We start from the raw sequence: 20,368 nt of genomic DNA, 5'->3' as shown, positions 1-20,368 counted from the left end.
CAGCACAATTCTTCCCTCGCTGTAGCAAGGCTGTCATTCCCCTCGATTATGCTACTGCAGTTGCAGGATTGGGTTTGTGCAATAAGAGCAGTGAAGGGGGAAATGCTCCCATGGCTTGACACTTTAGCATCTGTGCCCAGTCTTAGTGGGGCAACCTGGGTAAGCAAAGTAAGCAAATGCACAGCAAATCTTGTAAATGCTGTGGAACTGAGGCTGTGATGAAAGATCGCTGAGGTCCATGCAAAGAGGTAGCTGGATGATGATCCCGTCTCTTCAGGGTAAGGGCCTCCTTGACCATGGTGATAACGAACAGCAGTGTTGCAGGCATAAGAACATAAGAAGAGCCATGAGGGATCAGACCAAGGGTCCATCTAGTCCAGCATTCTGTCTACAGAGTAGCCAACCAGCTGCCTGTAGGATCATCCAGTAGGTGCCCATGACATTTGCGCAATCATATAAACACAGTACTTTCAGCAGGAACAGGAGCCCAGACTAGAAGAAGACTTGGATTTAACCTCCACTTGCAGCATGAGCGCTCCAGTGTGAGAGCTAGAGCTTGGTACTGGGGCACTCTCTGAAGTGCAGCCTGAACAAGAAGAAAATAGAAGCAAGTGCCATCTGCTGGCTTGAAAGCAAGGCCCTTCATTTACATCAGGGACCAAAACAGAAAACCAGATTCTGCAAGCTCCCTAGAAATAGAATAGAGCAGACAAGTTACAGCAATTATGCAAAGATTTTGGTTTTCAGTGGTGTTTGAATTAAAGACAGATCCTTATATCCTCCGAGCAGTAAGGAAGCATCACTGCTGAATCACAAAGGCAGCCATAGGAAAGGCTGTATGGGTCTTCCCTTGTTTTGTTGCCATGTATGTATCTTGTCATGGTTTACATAGATTTCCATAAAATCCACTCAGTGCCACCACACTCTTTGTTTGGACTAAGAAGCATCTGGTGTAAAGTCAGGAAACCGCCATTTCTGGGTGCTGTGAAATATGTAAATGTTTCCTGTGGTTGCTTACTGTACTGTACTGCTTACTTAACCACCAGTGCTCCTTACAGCAGGGATGCAGAACCTCAGGCTTGGGGTCCCAATCCGGCCCTCTGGGGTCCCCCAGTTAGCCATACCCCTTTGCCCTGACCACCACTCATTTGGTGGTTTCCTGGCTTTTATGCAGGATTTTGTTGCCCATCCTAAAAGGTTGAAATGCCTCTCATAAGGCTTAGTTACTGGCAGTAAAAACTTTAACCTGCAATATACTGGTATTTTTGGCTTTTCTCATTTGGCCCCACCTGCCACTGGAATGTGGCCCCTGAGAGCTTCTCCGAAACAGAATGCAGCCCTGAGGCTGAAAGAGGTTGAACACCCCAGCTTTACGGTGTGGCTAGAAAAGCTCGTTCTTATTTAGCCTAACTCCCATTTCTTTTTATTTGTGAAGGTGGGTGGTGGCCGAGACAGAAAGTCAAGCTTCCTCCAGGCTCAGAGTCGGAGCTGCACTGAGCTTCATAAGCACCTCACCTCCACCACCACACTCTGCCCACACACAAAAGCCACCTGGCCACCAGACAAGTGCCATGGCAGCAACAGCAATGAGCCCGAGAGACATTGTGCCCACAACAGAGAGGACAGTGACTCCAGTGAAGACTTGCTGAATGACAGGAACCTTGCAGCAACCCCACCCTTGTCTTCTGAGGAAGGCACTGGAGAGAAGGAGCTGCATGCTGCAGTGGAGCTCATCCGCTACATGCACACCTATTGCCTTCCCCCGAGAAAGCTGCCCCCCACCCACCTTGCGGACGTGAAACACCAGCATTTTCACAGCCCCTCCAAACGCGCCAAGCCAGATTTCCCCCTGCCGAGGCCTCTGCTCTGGGGTAAGAACAGTTTCCCTTCCGGCTCTTGGCATCCCTCTGCAGGCCGCAAACCGTCCAGAGACCCTTCTGCAGATTTCTCCATCCTGAAAGAGCTGCTCGCCAGAGACCTCCCATGTGATGTCAGCAAGCCATACAGACTGGCCAAGCCTGTGTATGCCTCCTTGGCCAGGTCACAGCCTTCCAAATCTGCAAGAGCTCCGCCACTCAAGACCGGGGGGGGATCCACAGAGATGTGTAAGTCCACAGCCAGAATGCTGGCAGAGGCAAAAGCTGAGCCCAGGCATACTCCCAAAACAGAGGCCAAGGCTAAGAAAGAGACCGGCAGCCCTGCAGAGGAGGATGGTGCAAAGCGGGTGACTCTCTCAGCTCAGCTAGCCTCTGGGAAGGCAGGCCGCAAGCAGGAGGGCTCTCTATATGCAGTGCGGCGCTCCAAAAGACTCAATCCTGAGCTCAGTCTCTGGCTGTCATTCCTTGACGAGTCTCCCCTGGACTCTGCTTCATCCACAGTGGCAGCAGGGAACAAACATGCCTCCAGAGAGCCACCCCTGTGCTCGGGTCTGCAGGACTTTGATACAGAAGCACCAGCAGCCGAGGTAGAAGTGAGTGGTGCAGATGAAGTGGATGGCAGATATCAGAGTCTCCCAATGGAGTTGCAGACCCCCTCACCAGAGAGCTCTGGGGAGAGCGAAGTGTATGAGATCAATGAGAGCCAATGCTGCCCAGGTACAGTGGGGAGGAGAGCTGGGGCATTCTTCTGTGGGCCAAACTAAATGTTTGTCTAATGTGATGTTTGGACCTGTGTCAGTGTTCCCACACTTCTTGGGGGCGGGGGGAGGGGCGGGGAGAAGGGGAGTGTGATGTATTACCCTTTCCCCACCTGTGATTATTATAACATCACCACTCTTCATAAATACTTTTACAATGCCAAGTAGTGATTCTAGCTCCAGAATTTCAGTACCTCTATATTCACTCAACCTCTTCTTTGAGGAAATACCTTAGGGCGAGTGTGTGTGGAACGAATACATCAACTATAACCTAAGCAACCCCTTTATTAGGACGTTGCCACCACCTTCCTCCTCATGAGGAGAGAATCTTCAATTTTTGTGTGTGTGAGTGAGTTTAAATTCATAGACCATGGCTTTTTTCTTTCATAGTTTCATCTAACCCTTTTACTGGTAACAAATGAGACTGAGAATGACATGGTTTGAAAGAGCAAATCAAAAATGAAACTTTATTTACACGGTATGAGATGTTTCAATGCAGGTTGAGTTTTATGTGGTAAAAATTCTTGTTTCAGGTTTTTATTAATTCCTTACCTACTCGACCCTTTCTAATAGTAATAATCAAAATAATAAATATATCTCCCTCCACCTCCCAGGGGAATCCAATCCAGGGGAATCCAACCAACACATAAACATTAAAAAATCCAATTAAACAAAGAAACAAAATACCATTTCATCACAGGGGGGTAAACCCATGTGATTGGTATGAGCTACCCTAGTCTCCTTCTAAGCACATGTTCAATCTTATGTCCTCCCAGTTTAAGAGATGGCAAACTCAGCAATGGGGAAGGAAAGGCTCTTTCTCCAAATCAAACAGAGAGATCATCTTCCATAAAGTATGTAATATATTTAAAGAGCAGGGGAGAAAGTTTGCACAGTTATGACAAAGGAGACATTTGATACTGTTTGAAATTGGGCAAAGTGCAACAAGGAAGGGAAGGTTCTGGAACAGCATGACATGCTTCATGGACAGACTCATGGATGGATGGGGCAGCAGAGAAGAGGCTAGAATTCTGAGCGCCCAACTGCATATAACCCAGCCACTAAGCAAGGACAAAATCGGACATGTGAGAAATCCATGATCAGATCCCTGGTGGCTCTGTTTACATTTAAAAGCAGCCATAGTGAGACCTGAATGGGATCAGGGCTTCAGCACTGGGGGAGGGCGGTTTGCCCTTTTCCCTGTGACATATCCCCAACTTCGCTTCCCCCTCCCCCTGATATTGCTATTAACTGTAAAGGGAGAAAAATATAGGTAAAATAGTTTGGAGGGAGGCATGATTTAACTCAGGGAAACTGCACAGGGGGATAGGGTTAAACACCTGCCTCTCACAGCCCTAATCCTTCCACGCAACACCATTGCTTTTTTGTGTAAAAAAAAAAAAAGTCATTAGGAGTTCTGATCCCAGATCACTTGCATCTTACCTGGGGTGCTTTCAGACGAGGGTCCAGATGACATTGTCTTCTACACATGACCCTTCCATGTCTTCCCACTCCTCCTTCTGTATTTTCCCTTAAAGCAGAAAATCTGTTAAGGAGAAAACAACAGAATTGCCATGCCGTGCCCTTTCAGTGCTAGTGCTAGGAGCCCGCCACTTGGAACCAGCCCTAGTTTGGCCCTCATCTACCTTCTCTCTCATTGGCAGTCTAGTCCAGTTTAAGGGCTTGAATGTGGGCTCATTGGGTCATTTTGTTTTTCTCTGTTTTTCTCTTTCAGAAGCACCGAGGTGTCTGGCACTGCCCTTGGTACAAATGTAAGTATTATGGCCAAAATACATTGTATTCGAGGATAATAGCCCCAAATGTCAGAGCATTAGCAAATCCAGCAACTGGCAGTCTCCAAAATTTGCAGCTCTGATAACCTAGCCAGGCCTGCAGTATTGCTTGGCCAGAACTAGTTTTGCTAATGGCAGCATATGGGCCTGTTTTATTGAATTGTCGTAGCAGCAAGTAAGGACATAGCTTAAGAAGGAGCAGCATCATTAGATGTGGCCCATCCCTGCAGTGTAGCACCCTGGACTGGAGATTCAATCAGCTAATCACTCAGTACCAGACCAAAGAGCAAAACATCATATTAGGGCCATGTCATCATGGCCTCTTTGTTGGGGCAGCCTTCAAAAACATTGCACACTCAGTGCAGAGACAGCAAAGAGCGTTTCCGTAGAGTACTTGTCACATAGGGTGGGTTTAGCTCAGCCATCCCCAACCTGGTGTCCTCCTGGCATGTTGGACTACAACTTCCTTCGTCCCCAGCGACATGCTGGCTGGGGAGTTGTGATCCAACACATCTGGGGGGCACCAGGTTGAGGGAAGGCTGATTTACCTGTTTGGGGCATTCAGGTACATGCCCCTGGTGAATGCTCTTCTCTCTTTGTTTGAGGTGGTGCCAAAGCTGGCCTTCTGGTGTCAAAACTCCTGATCCTCAGGGATCTAGGGGCAATTCCCATGTTTCATTTTCAGATATGGAGGTCCTTACATAGACAAGAATGCATAGATTCATATAATATGGGGATGGTTGCAATTTTATTCCACAAAATGTCAGAATCGGGGGACTGGCTTTCCCATGCATGTGTCAGGGTAAGAAAATGCCATTCCTGCTTTACAGAATACACTGTCAGGTTTGTTCCCATGATGTTCAGTGGCTTGCAGTGGCTGATCTACTCTGATGTTACCATAGGCTCTGATGTCAGAGAGAGGATGGGCAGGATACAGCTGAGCTGTTCGTGCATGTTAAAGGGGACTTCCAGTGCAGGAGCTTAGTGCAAAAATATTTACTTCTGGCTAACGGCTCCATATTGGGTACATATAGGCATGTGCAAATCATGCAGGAGATGCATTTTCAGACAGGCCAGATGGAGCAGGAAAGTCCCATTCCTGTCAATTGCATCTTTATGGTGAAAGATACTTCAAATGTGGGCTGTTCATTGCATATCTTTCAAAAGAATATGTGCTGGAATAGGATGGTCAGATCCTATTAGTGATGGCATCATTTATGGAGGCATTGTATATGGCTTTATGGACACCCCTTTCAAATATACAGCCTCCAACACCTGGGATGAACGCAAGAAGCTGTTGTTTTAGACTAGTGCTATTGACATTCATGGTTCCAATCCATCTTTGAGGAGGAAGACACCAAGCTGGAAAAGTGTATGTTACCTCTCAGTAGTTGTCCAAATGTACACCCATATGCAATGACTCTTAAAGATGTATTTTGGTGATGATTTTGATGATGATTACCTACATTTCTCTACTGCCCAATAGCCAAAGCTCTCATATGAAGCAGAAGCTTCATAATTAGCTGTATTCTGCAGACAGGGTTGCCAAAGTTAGAAGCAAAATATTACAACAGGGTTATGTGAAATTCATAACAGAAGCGAGAAGTGCATCAAGACCCAATATAATAAAGAGTTCTTAAATGGTGCATGGGTCTGTTCACAGTGAGCTGGTTGTCTATGTGCAGGCCACATACAGACCCCACAGCTCCTGCCTTCTGGCAATCACACTAGGTCAACTATATTGGTGATCATGCCCAAAATCTTTGATTTGGATACTGCATCAGTATCAAAAGAACCAGTCTGAAAGAACAACATCTAGCGTTCACCCCAGGTCTTCATGAGGATAAAACTGGCTGAGAGGCTGTGCTGTATTTGAAGGCAATGTTCTCAGTGACATATGTGGTACCTGGGGAAATGATGCCATCTGTGACGAGATCTATCCTATGCTGCAAAGATTCTTCTGAAATGTGTGATGAATATCCGAAGTCTGATGGATCTCTCAGCATAAGGACGCAACTATGCAAATTTATTCATGAATTGACCTCCATGAGTCTTACCTGTGCCATCTGTGATTTGCAAAAAGGATTGTTTGCAATGTACATGCTGTCATAGGCTTTCAAATGACACCTTGCTGATGCAAATTGGCTGTGTGATTTTGGAGCCTTTCAATGGAAATCCATTAGCCACAGATAAGATGCTGCTTGCTGCCGAGAGTTAGTGATGTATCCTCAAGCACAAACGTGGGCTTGCAAGTATGAAAATGTAACCTGCCGCTGTGCAAATAAGTCTACAGAAGGTATTTCATATGTGTTTTAATAGTTTATGCTGGTCATTTGTGGCCTAAAACTAGTCTCCTTCTAGATTGCAAAACCTTCTCTGCATAGTTACCTGGAGGTAATCCTTACTCATCAGATGCTACCAGTCGAACGGCCATTTACAAGCTTGATAACATGGGAATTGACATTTAGAGTGGAACAGCATGGGCGTCCCACACCAGTGTCACTCCGTCTTTACAGCCTCCCTGTTTCCACTTTATTATGTGAACCATGCATTTTCCATCTTAAATGTACACCTTGGAACTTCCATAACCACACCACTCTACTTTTATTCTTTAGAGAACCGACATTTGGGAAGCGCAGTTTCGAGCAAGTGCTTACTGTGGAGCTGTGTGGCACTGCGGGTAAGGACAGAGTTCATTTTAAGAGTTTGTCACTTTATTATTATTATTATTATTATTAAATTTATTAATCGCCCATCTGGCTGGTCACCCAGCCACTCTGGACGATGTACAACATACAATAAAACAGTTTAAAACAATAAAATTCTACAATAAAAACATTTTCTAAAATACCCTAACCCACCCCAAATGCCTGCCTGAACAACCACGTTTTTAATGCACGACGGAAGCTCATTAAAGAGGGGGCATGACGGAGTTCCCTAGGGAGGGAGTTCCACAGAGTGGGGGCCACCACAGAAAAGGCCCTCTGCCTCGTCCCCACCAGTCTAGGTGTCCTGGCTGATAGGACAGAGAGAAGGCCATCCGAGGCTGATCTTGTTAAGCGGCCTGTCTGGTGCTGCTGGAGGCGCTCCTTAAGATAGGCTGGGCCGGAACCATATAGGGTTTTAAAGGTCAAAACCAACACCTTGAATTTGGCCCGGAAAACAACTGGTAACCAGTGCAACTCCTTCAGCACTGGAGTGATGTGATCTCGCTGGCGGCTGCCTTTAATCAGGCGAGCTGCCGCGTTCTGTACCAGCTGCAGTTTCCGAACCGTCTTCAAGGGTAACCCCACGTAGAGCGCATTACAGTAGTCTAAACGAGAGGAGACCAGGGCATGTACTACCGATGGGAGCAGATGGTCGGGAAGGAAGGGGCGCAGCCGCCGTATCAGATGGAGTTGATACAGCGCTGTCCGGCTCAAAGCTGACACCTGAGCCTCCATGGACAGCTGGGAGTCCAAAATGACCCCCAGGCTGCGGACCTGGTCTTTCAAGGGTAACCGTACCCCATTCAACACCCCCCAGGTCAACATCCCCCAACCTCCTCTTGTCTCCCACCAAAAGTACCTCGGTCTTGTCAGGGTTCAGCTTCAGCTTATTCCTCCCCATCCAGCCACTCACCATCTCCAGACATTTGGACAGGGATTCTACAGCCAACCTTGGTGAAGATTTGAATGAGAGGTAGAGCTGCGTGTCATCCGCATATTGATGACACTGCACCCCAAACCTCCTGATGATAGCCCCCAGCAGCTTCACATAGATGTTAAATAGCATCGGGGAGAGGATGGAACCCTGTGGCACCCCACAAGTAAGTGGCCATGGGTCTGAAACCTCCTCTCCCAGAGCTACCCTCTGGTACCTGCCGGAGAGGAAGGACCGGAACCACCACAATACGGTGTCTCCAATGCCCAACCCCTCCAGGCGGTCCAGGAGGATACCGTGGTCAACGGTATCAAAAGCCGCTGAGAGGTCGAGGAGAACAAGGAAGGAGCATTCACCCCTATCCAGAGCCCTCCTCATATCATCTACCAAGGCGACCAAGGCCGTTTCTGTCCCATGCCCAAGCCTGAAGTCCGACTGAAATGGGTCTAGATAATCAGTTTCTTCCAAGTGTGCCTTCAACTGCACCGTCACCACCCGCTCAATCACCTTGCCCAAAAATGGCAGATTTGAGACTGAGCGAAAGTTGTTTAAAGGGGGTTCCCTCAAACTATGGATCAAGGATGGGGCGATGCCAAAACATCATTGTCATGTAGTAACTTTAGAATTTTAACTCTCCCTATGACCACTGACAGGAAGGAAGGAAGGAAGGAAGGGGAATCCAGGCACCTCTAAGCACTGTTCCTCCATCCCCCATCTGAAAAGGTAGCTTTATAACAGCATGTGTCAGGATTCCTTTTTGCCCTGCTGAGAACTCCAATAGCCAAATCAACACTCAGACAAGAGGCTGCATTTCCAAGGCTTAATTCCATTATCCTAATGAGGCATACAGATGCAAATTGCTAGAGACTCACAGACTACAAAGGAAAAGCCTTCAAGAAGTTCAAAGGGGAGTTATGAAAGTTGGTCTCTGTTTGGGAAAAAGGCAGCAAACTCTCTTAATTTAAGGGGTGGGAGGGGAAGATCTCCCCCTCTGCCCTGACACCTCTAGGTGCAGCTGTTGACGCTGAGCCAATCGGGCAGAGCGCCTAAGCTCAGCCCCGGCGATTTCCTGCTTGTGCCTGCGTCCACGCCTTGCATCTAAGAGTTCAGGTTGTCCTTCCCTCACCTCCCCCTGTTCACTATCACTCACAGGGATGTGTGAAGGGAGGGCCTCTCCGTCCAGCTGTGCCTCTGAAGTCTGGGAAAGTTCCTTCCCCACGTGTTGCAGCTTTTCCTCAGAATCTGAACTGCTCTGACACTGTATATGCTCAGAGGCAACCCTGACAGCATGCACCTGTCTAGTTGCCAACTGTTTGGGAGGTGCTGTTGCCATTTTCTAAGGGCTAGATATAAATAGCGGGGCATCCTCATCCAAGGCCAATTACACAACAGCTTTTGAAGGATCAACAAAGGGGCAGGAATGCATGATGAATGAATAGGCCTGACTCCTCTTGCATTACTTTCATGCTTCTAAACTGAAAGAGCTTTACCCATTTGCTTTTTTGGGGGAGATAAGGTCTCACACCACCAACTACTCCACCCTACAAGCCTTCAGAGGAGGACCTGTATAAGCCAGACATTCACCAGAGGCCAGCAAAGGAGACTGCCATCATCACCAGCTCTGAGCCACAGCTAATGACCGGGGATGGGGCAACCTCCAGGAATCCCCAGAAGAAACACCCAGTGCGGACAGAGCTGTACGCACACCTGAGTCGGTCTGCCACACATCCCGAGCAACACGGAGTATTGAAGCGCCCTTTCTCACGCTCATTTGGTGACCACGACTATTGTCAGGTCTTGAAGCCTGAGGCCTCGCTCCAGGGGAAGGTGCTGAAATTCTGGGAGCCCCTGTGCCACGTAGAAAGCCAACACAAGCGGAGAGCGCCTGATGTGCCCTACCAGGATGCAAACAAGATTGAAACCTTTGTGAAGGAGGGTAGCAAACAACTGAGAGACCAGGAGATCCGAGCCAGCTTGACAAAACACTTTGGCCTCTTGGACAATGCCCTCGATGATGGGCAGACGGCTTTCTGCAAGACTCCTGAATATGACACTGTCTTTGAGGACAGCTGCAGTGAGATTGGCTCGCCACTGGAGGAGGAGGAGGAGGAGGAAGAGGAGGAGGAGGAAGAAGAGTGCTGCACAAGTCCACTGGAATCCAAGATGTGTCCATACAAGAACCCTCTTTCTAGGACCAGTTTGCACTATTGTTCCCGAAGCAGGTCTGGTTCAGAGTCTTCATGCTGCAGGTCCAGGTCTCCAGCAAGCCAATGGGCTTTCAGGTACAGTTGTGAGCTCATCTTGTCCTTGGGAGAGGGGCTCAGATAGGCCACTGACAGGCAAGTCATCTCTGGGTTGCATTGGCTAGCCTTCCAGCTCTCTTGCAAATGGCCCTTCATACAGGCAAGTGAAATTCTGAGATAATACAGAAGTACCAGTTGCTCTACTGGTGGCTCTCCTGTAGAGACGTGAAGGCAAAGGCCAAGCCTCATAAGCTCCTCAGAGCAGAGATCTGTCTTTTCGCTTATCTTACCCCAAAGGTGGGGAACCTGTGGCCCTCCATATGTTGCTGAACTTCAATTGCCATCAGCCCCAACCAGCATGGCCAGTGGTCAGGGATGATGGGAGCTGAAGTCAAACAACATCTGGAGAGTCATAGCTTCACCACTACTGTTCTACTCCGCGAAGTGCCATGCACATTCCTGGTGCTACATAAATAATAAGAATAGGGATGTATGAGAAATTCATTTCAAATTGTTTTTACCGGACTTGAGCCAATTCACACCTTTCCAAGCCAAATATGGACCCAAATGCAGCCTGCAGCCAAAATCGGCACGTTTCTGAGCTCTGCATCCAAGCCCATACATTTCTGAGCTTGCAATGATATTCACGCCATTAAAAATGCATGTGAAAAATGTGCATGAAAAGATGCATTTTAAAAGTGTGCACAAGCATCAGTGGGAGAAAATGAGTACATGTTGAAATGCGCACAATTGATTGTGCATTTGAAAAAATGTACACAGAAATTCACAAATGTTCATGCAAAAAGAAAAAACCAATCTGGTATGGACATAAGTCGGAACAAGGGTCAGGGCTATTATCAGAGAACCTTGACCATCTCGAGCTTTGCTGGTTTGCACATCCATACATAAGAATAAGGGTTCATTTAAAATACACTGGGGATGGGATCCAGGGATCCCATGATTGGAATTCTGCTCCCAGAAACTCCTACTCGTGCAAGTGGGGGAGACCAGTTTTGCCAATTGCTCCTGCACGCCTTGAGAAAATCTGCTCTGGAGGGTCGCAGGACCCTTTGGAACCACATGAGAAGTCGCACAGGATGTTGATGGGGAAACTGGGGGAAAATTGCCTCCGCTCCCCCTTCCATGAGGGGCAGAATCCTCTGCTTGATTGCCAGCTTTTCTGCAAATGGAAGGAGCTCTTCCAAGAAAATGGGTCCAAGGAAACAAAGGACAAAGCATCCAGGTGCATAGAAATAAATGTAAGATCTTTCACAATAGAGTTGGAGACCAAAGGCCTAGGCTGGCTTTGCGCCCCTGAAGTGGATTTTCAAAACATGTTCATCTCGGTCAGTTTATTCCTGTGCACATCGAGCAAGGGTGGGCAGCACATGGCTCACGAGCCACATGTATCTACCCCTGACCTCTAGTGCGGCCCTTGCTGTGCTGCCGAAATTTGGTGGTGCAGTGGCAAAAACGTGACAGTTTGCCACTGAAATTTGGTGGCAAACCACCGATGTTTTCACTGCCATCACTGCACCACCAAATGTTAGTGGTGTGGTGGTGACAGGAGTGCAGCCTGTGTGTGTGGGGGGGGGATCTGGAAAGTTGTCCCCCGCCCCCGAGTTTCCACCCCTGACCTAGAGGCTTCCTCTCCTTTTTTCCCTTGTATTTGGTGCCTTCCCATTTCTCTCTCTTTTTTTTACTCTGCATCCAAGCTCATGTTTCTGAATGTCTACAGTTGTAATCCACAGCATTCTGTGTTTATTTTTTAAATGGATGAGCCAGACCTGGCAAGCAAGAAGTGTGTCTCTGCTGATTTGTGATTTCTAGCATTCACATCAGCCAGAGTCATAGAATCATAGAAAAGTAGGGTTGGAAGGGGCCTACAAGACCATCAAGTCCAATCCCCTGCTCAACGCAGAGTCCATCCAGGTCTGAATTCTTGTGCTTCCTTGTTTCCCAACAGATGTGAAAATGGCAAGCATTGTCAAGATGGAACCATTGGCAACCAGGGGCAGACAGAGAAGAAAAGAGAAAAAGCCATTGTAAGTGGGCTGTGAGCTCAGTGTGGGTTTTGCAGTGAATGAAGTGGAAGTGGTGTGGTTTCCAGCCAGGTCAGATTACTTCCTCCTTCTAAAACCCATCCAAATTTGGGGACAAAGAAATTTTGGTTCCACTTCCATTCAAGTTAGGAGTGACACCAGCACCTTGGCTGTTATTAACAGTATCTACGTACAAGGCCAATTTAAGCAAGTGCATTGGAAAGAAATAAAGTGGACACAACTGACAACGCATTGAGTTCTTGACACAGAAAGAACCCAGTGCAGAATTCATCCACCTGCACTTGCAAAGAGCAGTTGGGGCTGGAACCTTGGGAAATACCTGAAATCACTGAAGCAAGTCAGGCAAACAAAAGGAGACCACAAAGACAAAGAAGGCCACTGAAGCAGGAGGGAATATGCTCAAAGCCATGGCTTTGGTCTTGTATGGGGCCTTTTAGTCAAAATGACATAGATTCATTCATTCATTCTTTCATTCATTCATTTAGTACATTTATAACCTGTCTTTCTCAAGACAGGAACTCAAGGTGGTGTACCTGGGATTCCCAGGTAATCTCCCATCCAGCCACTGACTAGATCCACACCTCTTTAGCTTCAGCAAGATCCTCCATCAGACCATTCCCTGGGATACACATTTCTAGCTATTGTTCTTCCATACTCCATCATTCCCTCTGTAATGTAAGATTGCAGGAATAGAATGGAGGTTGGCTGGAATATTAACATTTGCTGAACTGTTCTACTGCCCATGGGATTGTTAATGATTGACACCTGTGTAGCAGAATAACCCTTTCTGTAGTACTGCAAGTGAAGCAAGAAGCCATACCTAGAGGCTATATGTGAAGGCAAAGATTTTCTACTCATTCACTCAGATCTTTGCAACCTCTGTCTGGTTCAAGCCTCACCATTGCAAACATCTCTCTCCTGCAGTGCTGTCCTCCTAGCTAGCAAGCCCAGTTTTCTTTCTGTTTCTTGGTTTCCTTGTTCTTTAAAAAGAAAAAAGAAGAAGAAAACGTTTGTTAGATTTATTGCACGTACGTCCTGGATTCTGTTCCACCAGTCACCACACCTCCCAAGAATTTGTGGCCTCCAAGAAAAACAATGACAAGCATGTATTTCTTTCTAAAACCACAGTAGAATCCAGTGGATTCTATCAATTGCCAAAAGCTCCTACAGTCACCCATTAATGTGGTTGGACTAACAAGTCTTGGGGGTGGGGTAGGGGGATGGAATACTTACAAGTTTGTTTGTTGGTTTGTTTGTTTGTTGGTTTGTTTGTTTGATACATTTATATCCCGCCTTTTCTACCAAGGAGCCCAAGGTGGTGTACATTATCCTCCTCTCCATTTTGTCATCACAACAACCCTGTGGGGCAGGTTAGGCTGAGAGTTAGTGACTGGCCCAAAGTCACCAAGTAAGCTTCATGGATGAGCAGGCACTTGAACCTGGATCTCCACAGTCTGAGTTGAACACTCTAACCACTACACCACACTGGTCCTGCACATTCAAACATTCAAACATCTTCCAGTCCTTCCCCTCCCTTGGATTCTCAGGTCATCATCCGAAGGTTGCAATACATTCTAAAAAGATTCTAGGCAGGGCCTCCCTTTACATTGCTTCAGAAAAGATTCCATGCTCTGATGGTTGCATGCATAACATCTGCTAATACAACTAGAAGAACATAATGTTCAGATATGCGGTCCCTATTTCTCCCTTGCACTCCCGTATTTCCCTGCAGGTCACCATTCCCTTCCACCAGATTCCCCCATTCCTCTGTTCATTCACTTCAGGTTCTCTGAGAATTTGGATCGACTGGATCAAAAATGCTTTCTCATAACATCAGTCACTTATGGATGGCAACATCCTAAGCTAGGCTGTGAGGGAGCGTTGGTCAGACCTTCCAATTGGTCAGACCTTCCAATTCATATAATTGGTCAGACCTTCCAATTGGTCAGACCTTCCAATTCATATAACTGAGGGATCATATGACTGAGTTTTCCATTTACAACTTTGCAGCAAAGGTTAAAAAGGAAAAAGGCACCACCTTTGAAAGGAAGAGATGTAATATTATTATTATTATTATTATTATTATTATTATTATTATTATTTTTATAAAGGCTGTGTAATATATATCCTATCTCTGAAGAAATAGTAGCAGCAGCTCCTCAAAGAGCTGTTTGCCCTATAGGCTTTGTGCATTTGAGGTTGTCTTGGGGCACCCTAGCCTGCTGCCTCAAGCAGGGGTGGGGTTATCCAAGGCTCAGTCATAAAAAGTGCCGCATCTGGACAGGCCTGAGCAATGATTCTTATCCCTGAACAGGGAGAAGGCCGCGTAGTGTACATCAGAAACCTCGACAGCAGTATGAGCTCCAGTGAACTGAAGAAGCGTTTTGAAGTGTTCGGCGAGATTGTTGAGTGTTGCGTTTTGACCAGGAATAAAAGGTGGGTCAAAGTGATGCTTCCCCTCCCTCACTGCTAGTGCTGACAGACCCCGGGTCTTAAGAACGTGAGTACTGGGAAGCTAGCTTGTCTATTCTGCATTTGAGCGACATGACTTCTGTCTTCTTGGGAACCTGAGGGATGGGGTATGTTTCTTTTGCGAGACTCTGGAGATGTCTGTTCTTTGGGGAAGTGTCTGTTTCTATGGTATAATGCTGAGCTGAAGGGATGCCTCTTTGTGGGATTCTATGGAGACAGAATACTTGTCTTTGGTTATTCCATGGGATTTGTTATCTTTTCAAAGGCACCCCCTTACATTCTATAGAACAGCAGGGTTATAAAATAATGGGGCTTCTAAATAAAGAGACACATGGAAGCATTCTGGAGGACACTGTCAGAAATGGATCATCCTTCCCCTTTGCTATCAACACCACAAGGAGACAAAGCTTCAGGCTAATACTACTTTATTTTGCTAGAGACTAGCCTCTCTACAAATGCAGTTTCTAGGAAGCTCTCAGACTGCCTCAGCCCCCTAAACAACTAATCTGCTATCTCTAATGAGAGGAGAGGAACTCGAGGGTGGTGAAGTTGCCGACAGCTTGGGCAGGAACCTCAGGGCCAGACTTGCTTCACAGCTCCCTCCTACGTTGGCTTCCAAGAGTGGCTGTCCTGGCGGAGTGTCTGAGCCCTGCCGCTAACTTTTCCTGATTTGCTTTGCAATGCGCCCTAGAATCTTTGAAATCATGCCCTCTCTTCCTCCTGTTCCTCGGAAACTTGAGTTCTCACCGTGGAGGGAGGGGGCAGGGACTCAGCCTGGGCCATCTGTTTATCAAGGCCTTCAGAGGAATCTCTCCCAGTGTCTTGGCTCACTAGGGGAGGGTCTCTCCCCCCAAGCTCTGATCTAGCTGTTCCAACTCTGATTCAGAATCGGAGCTGTTAGACATCTCAAGGCTCTTGGCCTCATCCCTGACAGGTGCACAGGATAAACACCTCATCCATTTTGGTTCTGACAACCTACAGAGTGTAGCATGAAAATGAAAACAGACTAAGCATGAACCAAATAGACCTCTGACGGCACAACCCTGTGTATGTCTGCTCAGAAGTAAGTCCCATTGAATTCTGTGAGACCTACTCCCAGGTAAGTGAATGCTGGACTAAATAGTCCAGCCTTTCCCAACCTGGTGCCATCCAGATTTGTTTGACAGTGGCTCCCATAATTCCCAGCCAATGTGGCCATTGGTCCTTTGGTCTGATCCAGCAGGGCTCTTTTTGGGTTCTTAAGTGGATATAGGATTGCAGCCTTAGGCTCATACTTCCCTCGGCTACATCACACTCCCTTTGCTTATCAACTAAGTAGGATTGCCATTAGTTTCCAAGCACATGGGGGCAGCATCACTTGTGGGAGAGGAGAGAGATCTTTGGACACCTGAGGGTGGTGGAGCTGGAGCAGCAAAGGTCACAGGTACCAATATAAGAGCAGAGAGATGGGGATAGGGGAAGGTCTCAGTACCTTGGCCAGTAACCTGGGCTGCATGTGTTCTGTGATTACCAATACGGGGACCAATATTCTGCATTCTAAGAATCCTAGTTTTCTTTTTCAAGCAACTATCTAGCCCTTATGACTGGAAAGATAGGCTTGAAAATGTGTGGTTAATGTCTGGTGAAATCTCAAAAGCTGGGACACCTTGCCCTGCGAGGCTCAGTTGGCTCCCTGTCTTATGGTGATCACCATATGACAAAAACTTTCCTGTACAGGCAGGCATTCGTTTTTTTGGATAGATAAACTTGTATCCAATGCCTGCTTTATCTGGCACAATTGTCTCTGTATTTGTTATATTGTGTGTGTGTTGAGGCAGGGGGCAGTTGTGTGTGGGGGTACTTTTGTAACCCTGAGTAGTGCAACCCATTGGTGAAATGCCTAGAGTTCAACCCTTGTTGACCCTGATGAGCTACAGTAGACAGTTTGGTTCTGGAAGGAGAGAGTTTCTGAGAAGACTGTGTAAAGCAGGGATGGGGAACTTTAGCCCTGCAGGCCAAATCTGGCCCTCCTGGGATCCCGGTCTGGCCCTTCAGGATTCCCCAGAGAGCCATGCTGTCTTCCCTGGCCCTACCCCCTTTGATCTGACCACCATTAGTTTGGTTTTCCTGGCTTTTGTACATTTTTTCCCATTCTAAAAGGTCGAAATGCAGCTTAATTACTGGAAGTAAGAAACTTAAGCATAACTATGCTGGTATTTTTGGTGTTTTCGGCCCCTAACACCACTGGAATGCAGCCCCTGAGAGCTTCTCCAAAATGGAATTCAGCCCTCATGCTGGAAGATGTCCCCATCCTTGATGTAAAGGGAGGATAACACAGAAGAGGCAGAAAAGAGAGGTCTTGAGGGGGCTGAGAAAAGACCAGGAAGGAGTACAGCAGCAGTTGTAACCTTCTGTCCTCCCCCAGTTACCAGCCAGCAGCTGTTCCACAACCAACAGTGTCTGAGGACTAGTCTTGGGTCCTAGACTCCGCAACTAGAAATAGGTCTTAGGAAATAACCCTACATTTGAGGACCATTTTTGAACTCCATTCCCTCCATTTCATTGTTTAGCTATTTACTTTAAATTGTTTATTCATTTGAATGTTTGTTTTGCTTCTTTCCCCCTTTTCCTTTCCCTGTTTAAAAAAATCCTAGTTCTTGTTTTTTATGTCCCAATAAGCTGCTCACTGGTTCCCCCACCCCACCACCTCTTTTCAGGGAACAGGGGTTCTGGTAGGCTGGAAGCACTGGACGCTAGTTTTGAGTCAGCATTTTTCTCCCTCATCCATCCCACTACTGTATGAACCCAGGTTCCGTGGTTTCCACCACCCCACAGGGTCACTGGTAGGGAAAGTGGGGTTACATTGTATTTTATGGTTGGTTTGGATTGTTGTTAGCTGCCCTGAGTGATGTGTAACCACCAGAAGGGTGGGATCTTAATTTTCATATGAATAAACAGGATAAGTAAATTATCAAAGCTTGCCTAAAGTGCCCTTTGCCAAAGCAGGCAAAGGATGCAGAAGGCCAATGTGGTATAGTGAACAGGGTGCTGGTCTTGGATCAAAAAGACCTTGGTTCTAATCCTTATTCAACCATAAAGCTAAATGAGATAGTCTTTCTCTGCCTAACCTACCTTGTTTGAGGATAAAACCATGTGCTTTTCCTTTGGAGGGGATCTGGGAAGAAAATGTCATACAGATAAATAATGCTTTTTTGCTGGCTATGCTTATTACGTTCTCTCTTTTGTTCCTCAGGGGAGATAAATACGGCATCATCACATATCGGTGTTCCGAACACGCCGCCTTATCCTTGAAGAATGGTGCCTCACTGAGGAAAAGAAATGAGCCCTTGTTCCAGCTGAGTTATGGAGGCTTTGGACACTTCTTCTGGACCAGATACACTGACTTGGGTAAGCCAGCCACCATATGAGGCCAAACAGATCCACTTCCTCACTATAGCTCCTTACTTTGGTGGTGGTGGTAGGGTGGTGGTGGTGGTGATTTCTTTGCTGCACTGTCTCCCATTGCATTTATTATCATTTGTACCATTTAGGGGCTTTAAAGGTGATCAGTAGCACCTTGAATGAGGCTCAGAAGCAAACAATGCAGATCAAATAATATTAGGCTCACATGCTCCAGTAACAGGCTCCCATGAGCACCCTGGTAGCAGCATTCTGCACCATCTCCAGTTTCTAAACTCTCTTTAAAGGTAGTCCCACATAGAGCATGGAGCAATAGTCTATCTGGAATATGACTGAGGGGGCTGTGGCCTTTTTCCAGGAGCAAAGCTGGGTCCAGGAGCACTCTTGGGCTCAGGACTCAGAGGGAGTACTACCCTATCCAAAACAGGCTGAATCCCCAATCAGATTTTCTACTGACCAAAAGCACTTCTATCTTCTCTGGATTAAGTCTCAGCTAGTTCATCCTCATTCAGCCTATCACAAACCCCTGATGTTCAGGACTTTCTCTGCCTCCCCTGGATCTGGTGGAAAGAAGAGAGATTGCTGGGTGTCATCCACACACAGATGACACCACATTCCATAACTCTGTTAACTTCATTTGCAAGAAACACTGCATTCAACCCATCTCAGCCCCTTAGAAACAACAAGACTGATATTGTTTACATGCTGACTTAGCTCGGGATGAAAGAGAGGTGAATCAACAGCTCTCAATTTTACTATGGATTCTTTTCTCCTTTTCCCATGTACACTTTTAATTCATCGCTGAAATGTCACTGATTAAACGTGAGCTGAAGAACTTGAACTGAGCTGTCCCTGGACAGCTGATTGTGTTAAGAAATCCTGAGTGTTAATATATATCACTTTTGAACACCTTGCATAAGGTATCACATGTAATGCAATTTTGTCATGCAGGATTTATCCATCTTCACTTATCGTGTGTGCGTGTGTGTGTGTGATTGAATATGCGGTACAGCAGTTACTTAACTGCTCTGTACCAAGAATTTGAAGAATGCCCCAAAATATTATACAGAGTGTGTCCCTGTTGGGGTCTTCATTTGACAGCGTCTATGTTTTGTCTCTCCTGGCAGCAGATTCCAATACGGAAGAGGCCTCCCCAGCTCCGGTAAAAAGCAAATATGAGACCATGGATTTCGACAGCCTGCTGCAGGAGGCTCAGGAAAGCCTGCATCGGTAACAGCCTTAACCTTTGAGGAATACCTCAATACCTCAGTCAAGGCACTTCCAATATGTTTACGTTTTCAAAGAAATGATTAAGTATACGACAAGAACGAAAGAGAGAGAGAGAGACTGCTGTCCCTTTAAATCGATGTTTACATTGAACAAGCTGCTTCTGTCTGTGAGTCCCCATGGTGTTGATGTTCCACTGCCACACATCAGTATCTTTGCTTCTGACTGGTTGTGTTAGGATGAGCCTGCAAAAGCCTCCTGTTTCCTTCTCGTCCGCTCCCTTTCTCTGACCGGCCCCTCTTCCCTACTTCCGCTGTGGAGTTGCAGCTGTGTTCACCATAACTTTTTTTTTTTGTCTGTAGTGCGTGATGATGAAATTGTTAATTGTGAATAGAATCAAGATTGTAAACTAATTTTTAATAGAAGAAAGAAATATATACTTATAATGTATTTATGGCTCAGATGTACTGTAATTCAGATTTATTGTACCGCTTCCTTGATTTTTAACTATGCACTGTAATGAGGCACTTACCCCTCAGCAGATGCAGCCTGCCCTTCAGTTAGCAGCTCACGTGAAATGGATTTTCACCTGAAATGGAGTGGTGAAGCACTCAGTCCTGCCCTTGACACACAGAGGCGTGTCTGAGTGAGGCTCTGGTACTGCTATCTAAGCCGTTCTTTCCATTTGCATGGGCTGGATTCTGGGATCTCCGCTCCCCCGTGGCTGGTTGCATGAGACACGGCATGCTGTGATTCCACTGTCCAGAGCGGGCTCTGGGTGAATTGGAAAGGGGTGCTCAGGCGGCGAATTACTTAAGAATGAAATGTGGGGAGAGGAGAAGGTATAAGGGTGTGTTTCCCCCTCTCTTCGTGCCGGATTGGCAGTGGTCTCAA

General features: G+C 46.7%; 1 protein-coding gene across 1 annotated transcript in view; it reads left to right on the top strand.

Moving 5' to 3' along the window:
• The window catches only part of PPARGC1B (PPARG coactivator 1 beta), a 159,276-nt gene extending 139,354 nt beyond the window's left edge, over positions 1–19,922 (top strand). The window contains exons 6-13 of the mRNA XM_084838658.1: positions 1,436–2,594; positions 4,371–4,407; positions 7,044–7,108; positions 9,587–10,352; positions 12,280–12,358; positions 14,691–14,812; positions 18,081–18,235; positions 19,375–19,922. Of these exons, the coding sequence (XP_084694784.1) occupies positions 1,436–2,594; positions 4,371–4,407; positions 7,044–7,108; positions 9,587–10,352; positions 12,280–12,358; positions 14,691–14,812; positions 18,081–18,235; positions 19,375–19,481 (2,490 nt within the window). The 3' untranslated portion in view covers positions 19,482–19,922. The remainder of the gene's footprint in view (positions 1–1,435; positions 2,595–4,370; positions 4,408–7,043; positions 7,109–9,586; positions 10,353–12,279; positions 12,359–14,690; positions 14,813–18,080; positions 18,236–19,374) is intronic.
• Positions 19,923–20,368: the final 446 nt, after the last annotated feature.

This window comes from Heloderma suspectum, chromosome 2 (genome assembly GCF_057233095.1).
Source record: "Heloderma suspectum isolate Gila_16-S chromosome 2, 16-S_ref, whole genome shotgun sequence".
Lineage (NCBI taxonomy): Eukaryota > Metazoa > Chordata > Lepidosauria > Squamata > Helodermatidae > Heloderma > Heloderma suspectum.
Note: the sequence above shows the minus strand (reverse complement) of the source record. Positions and strands in the feature narration are given on the sequence as shown.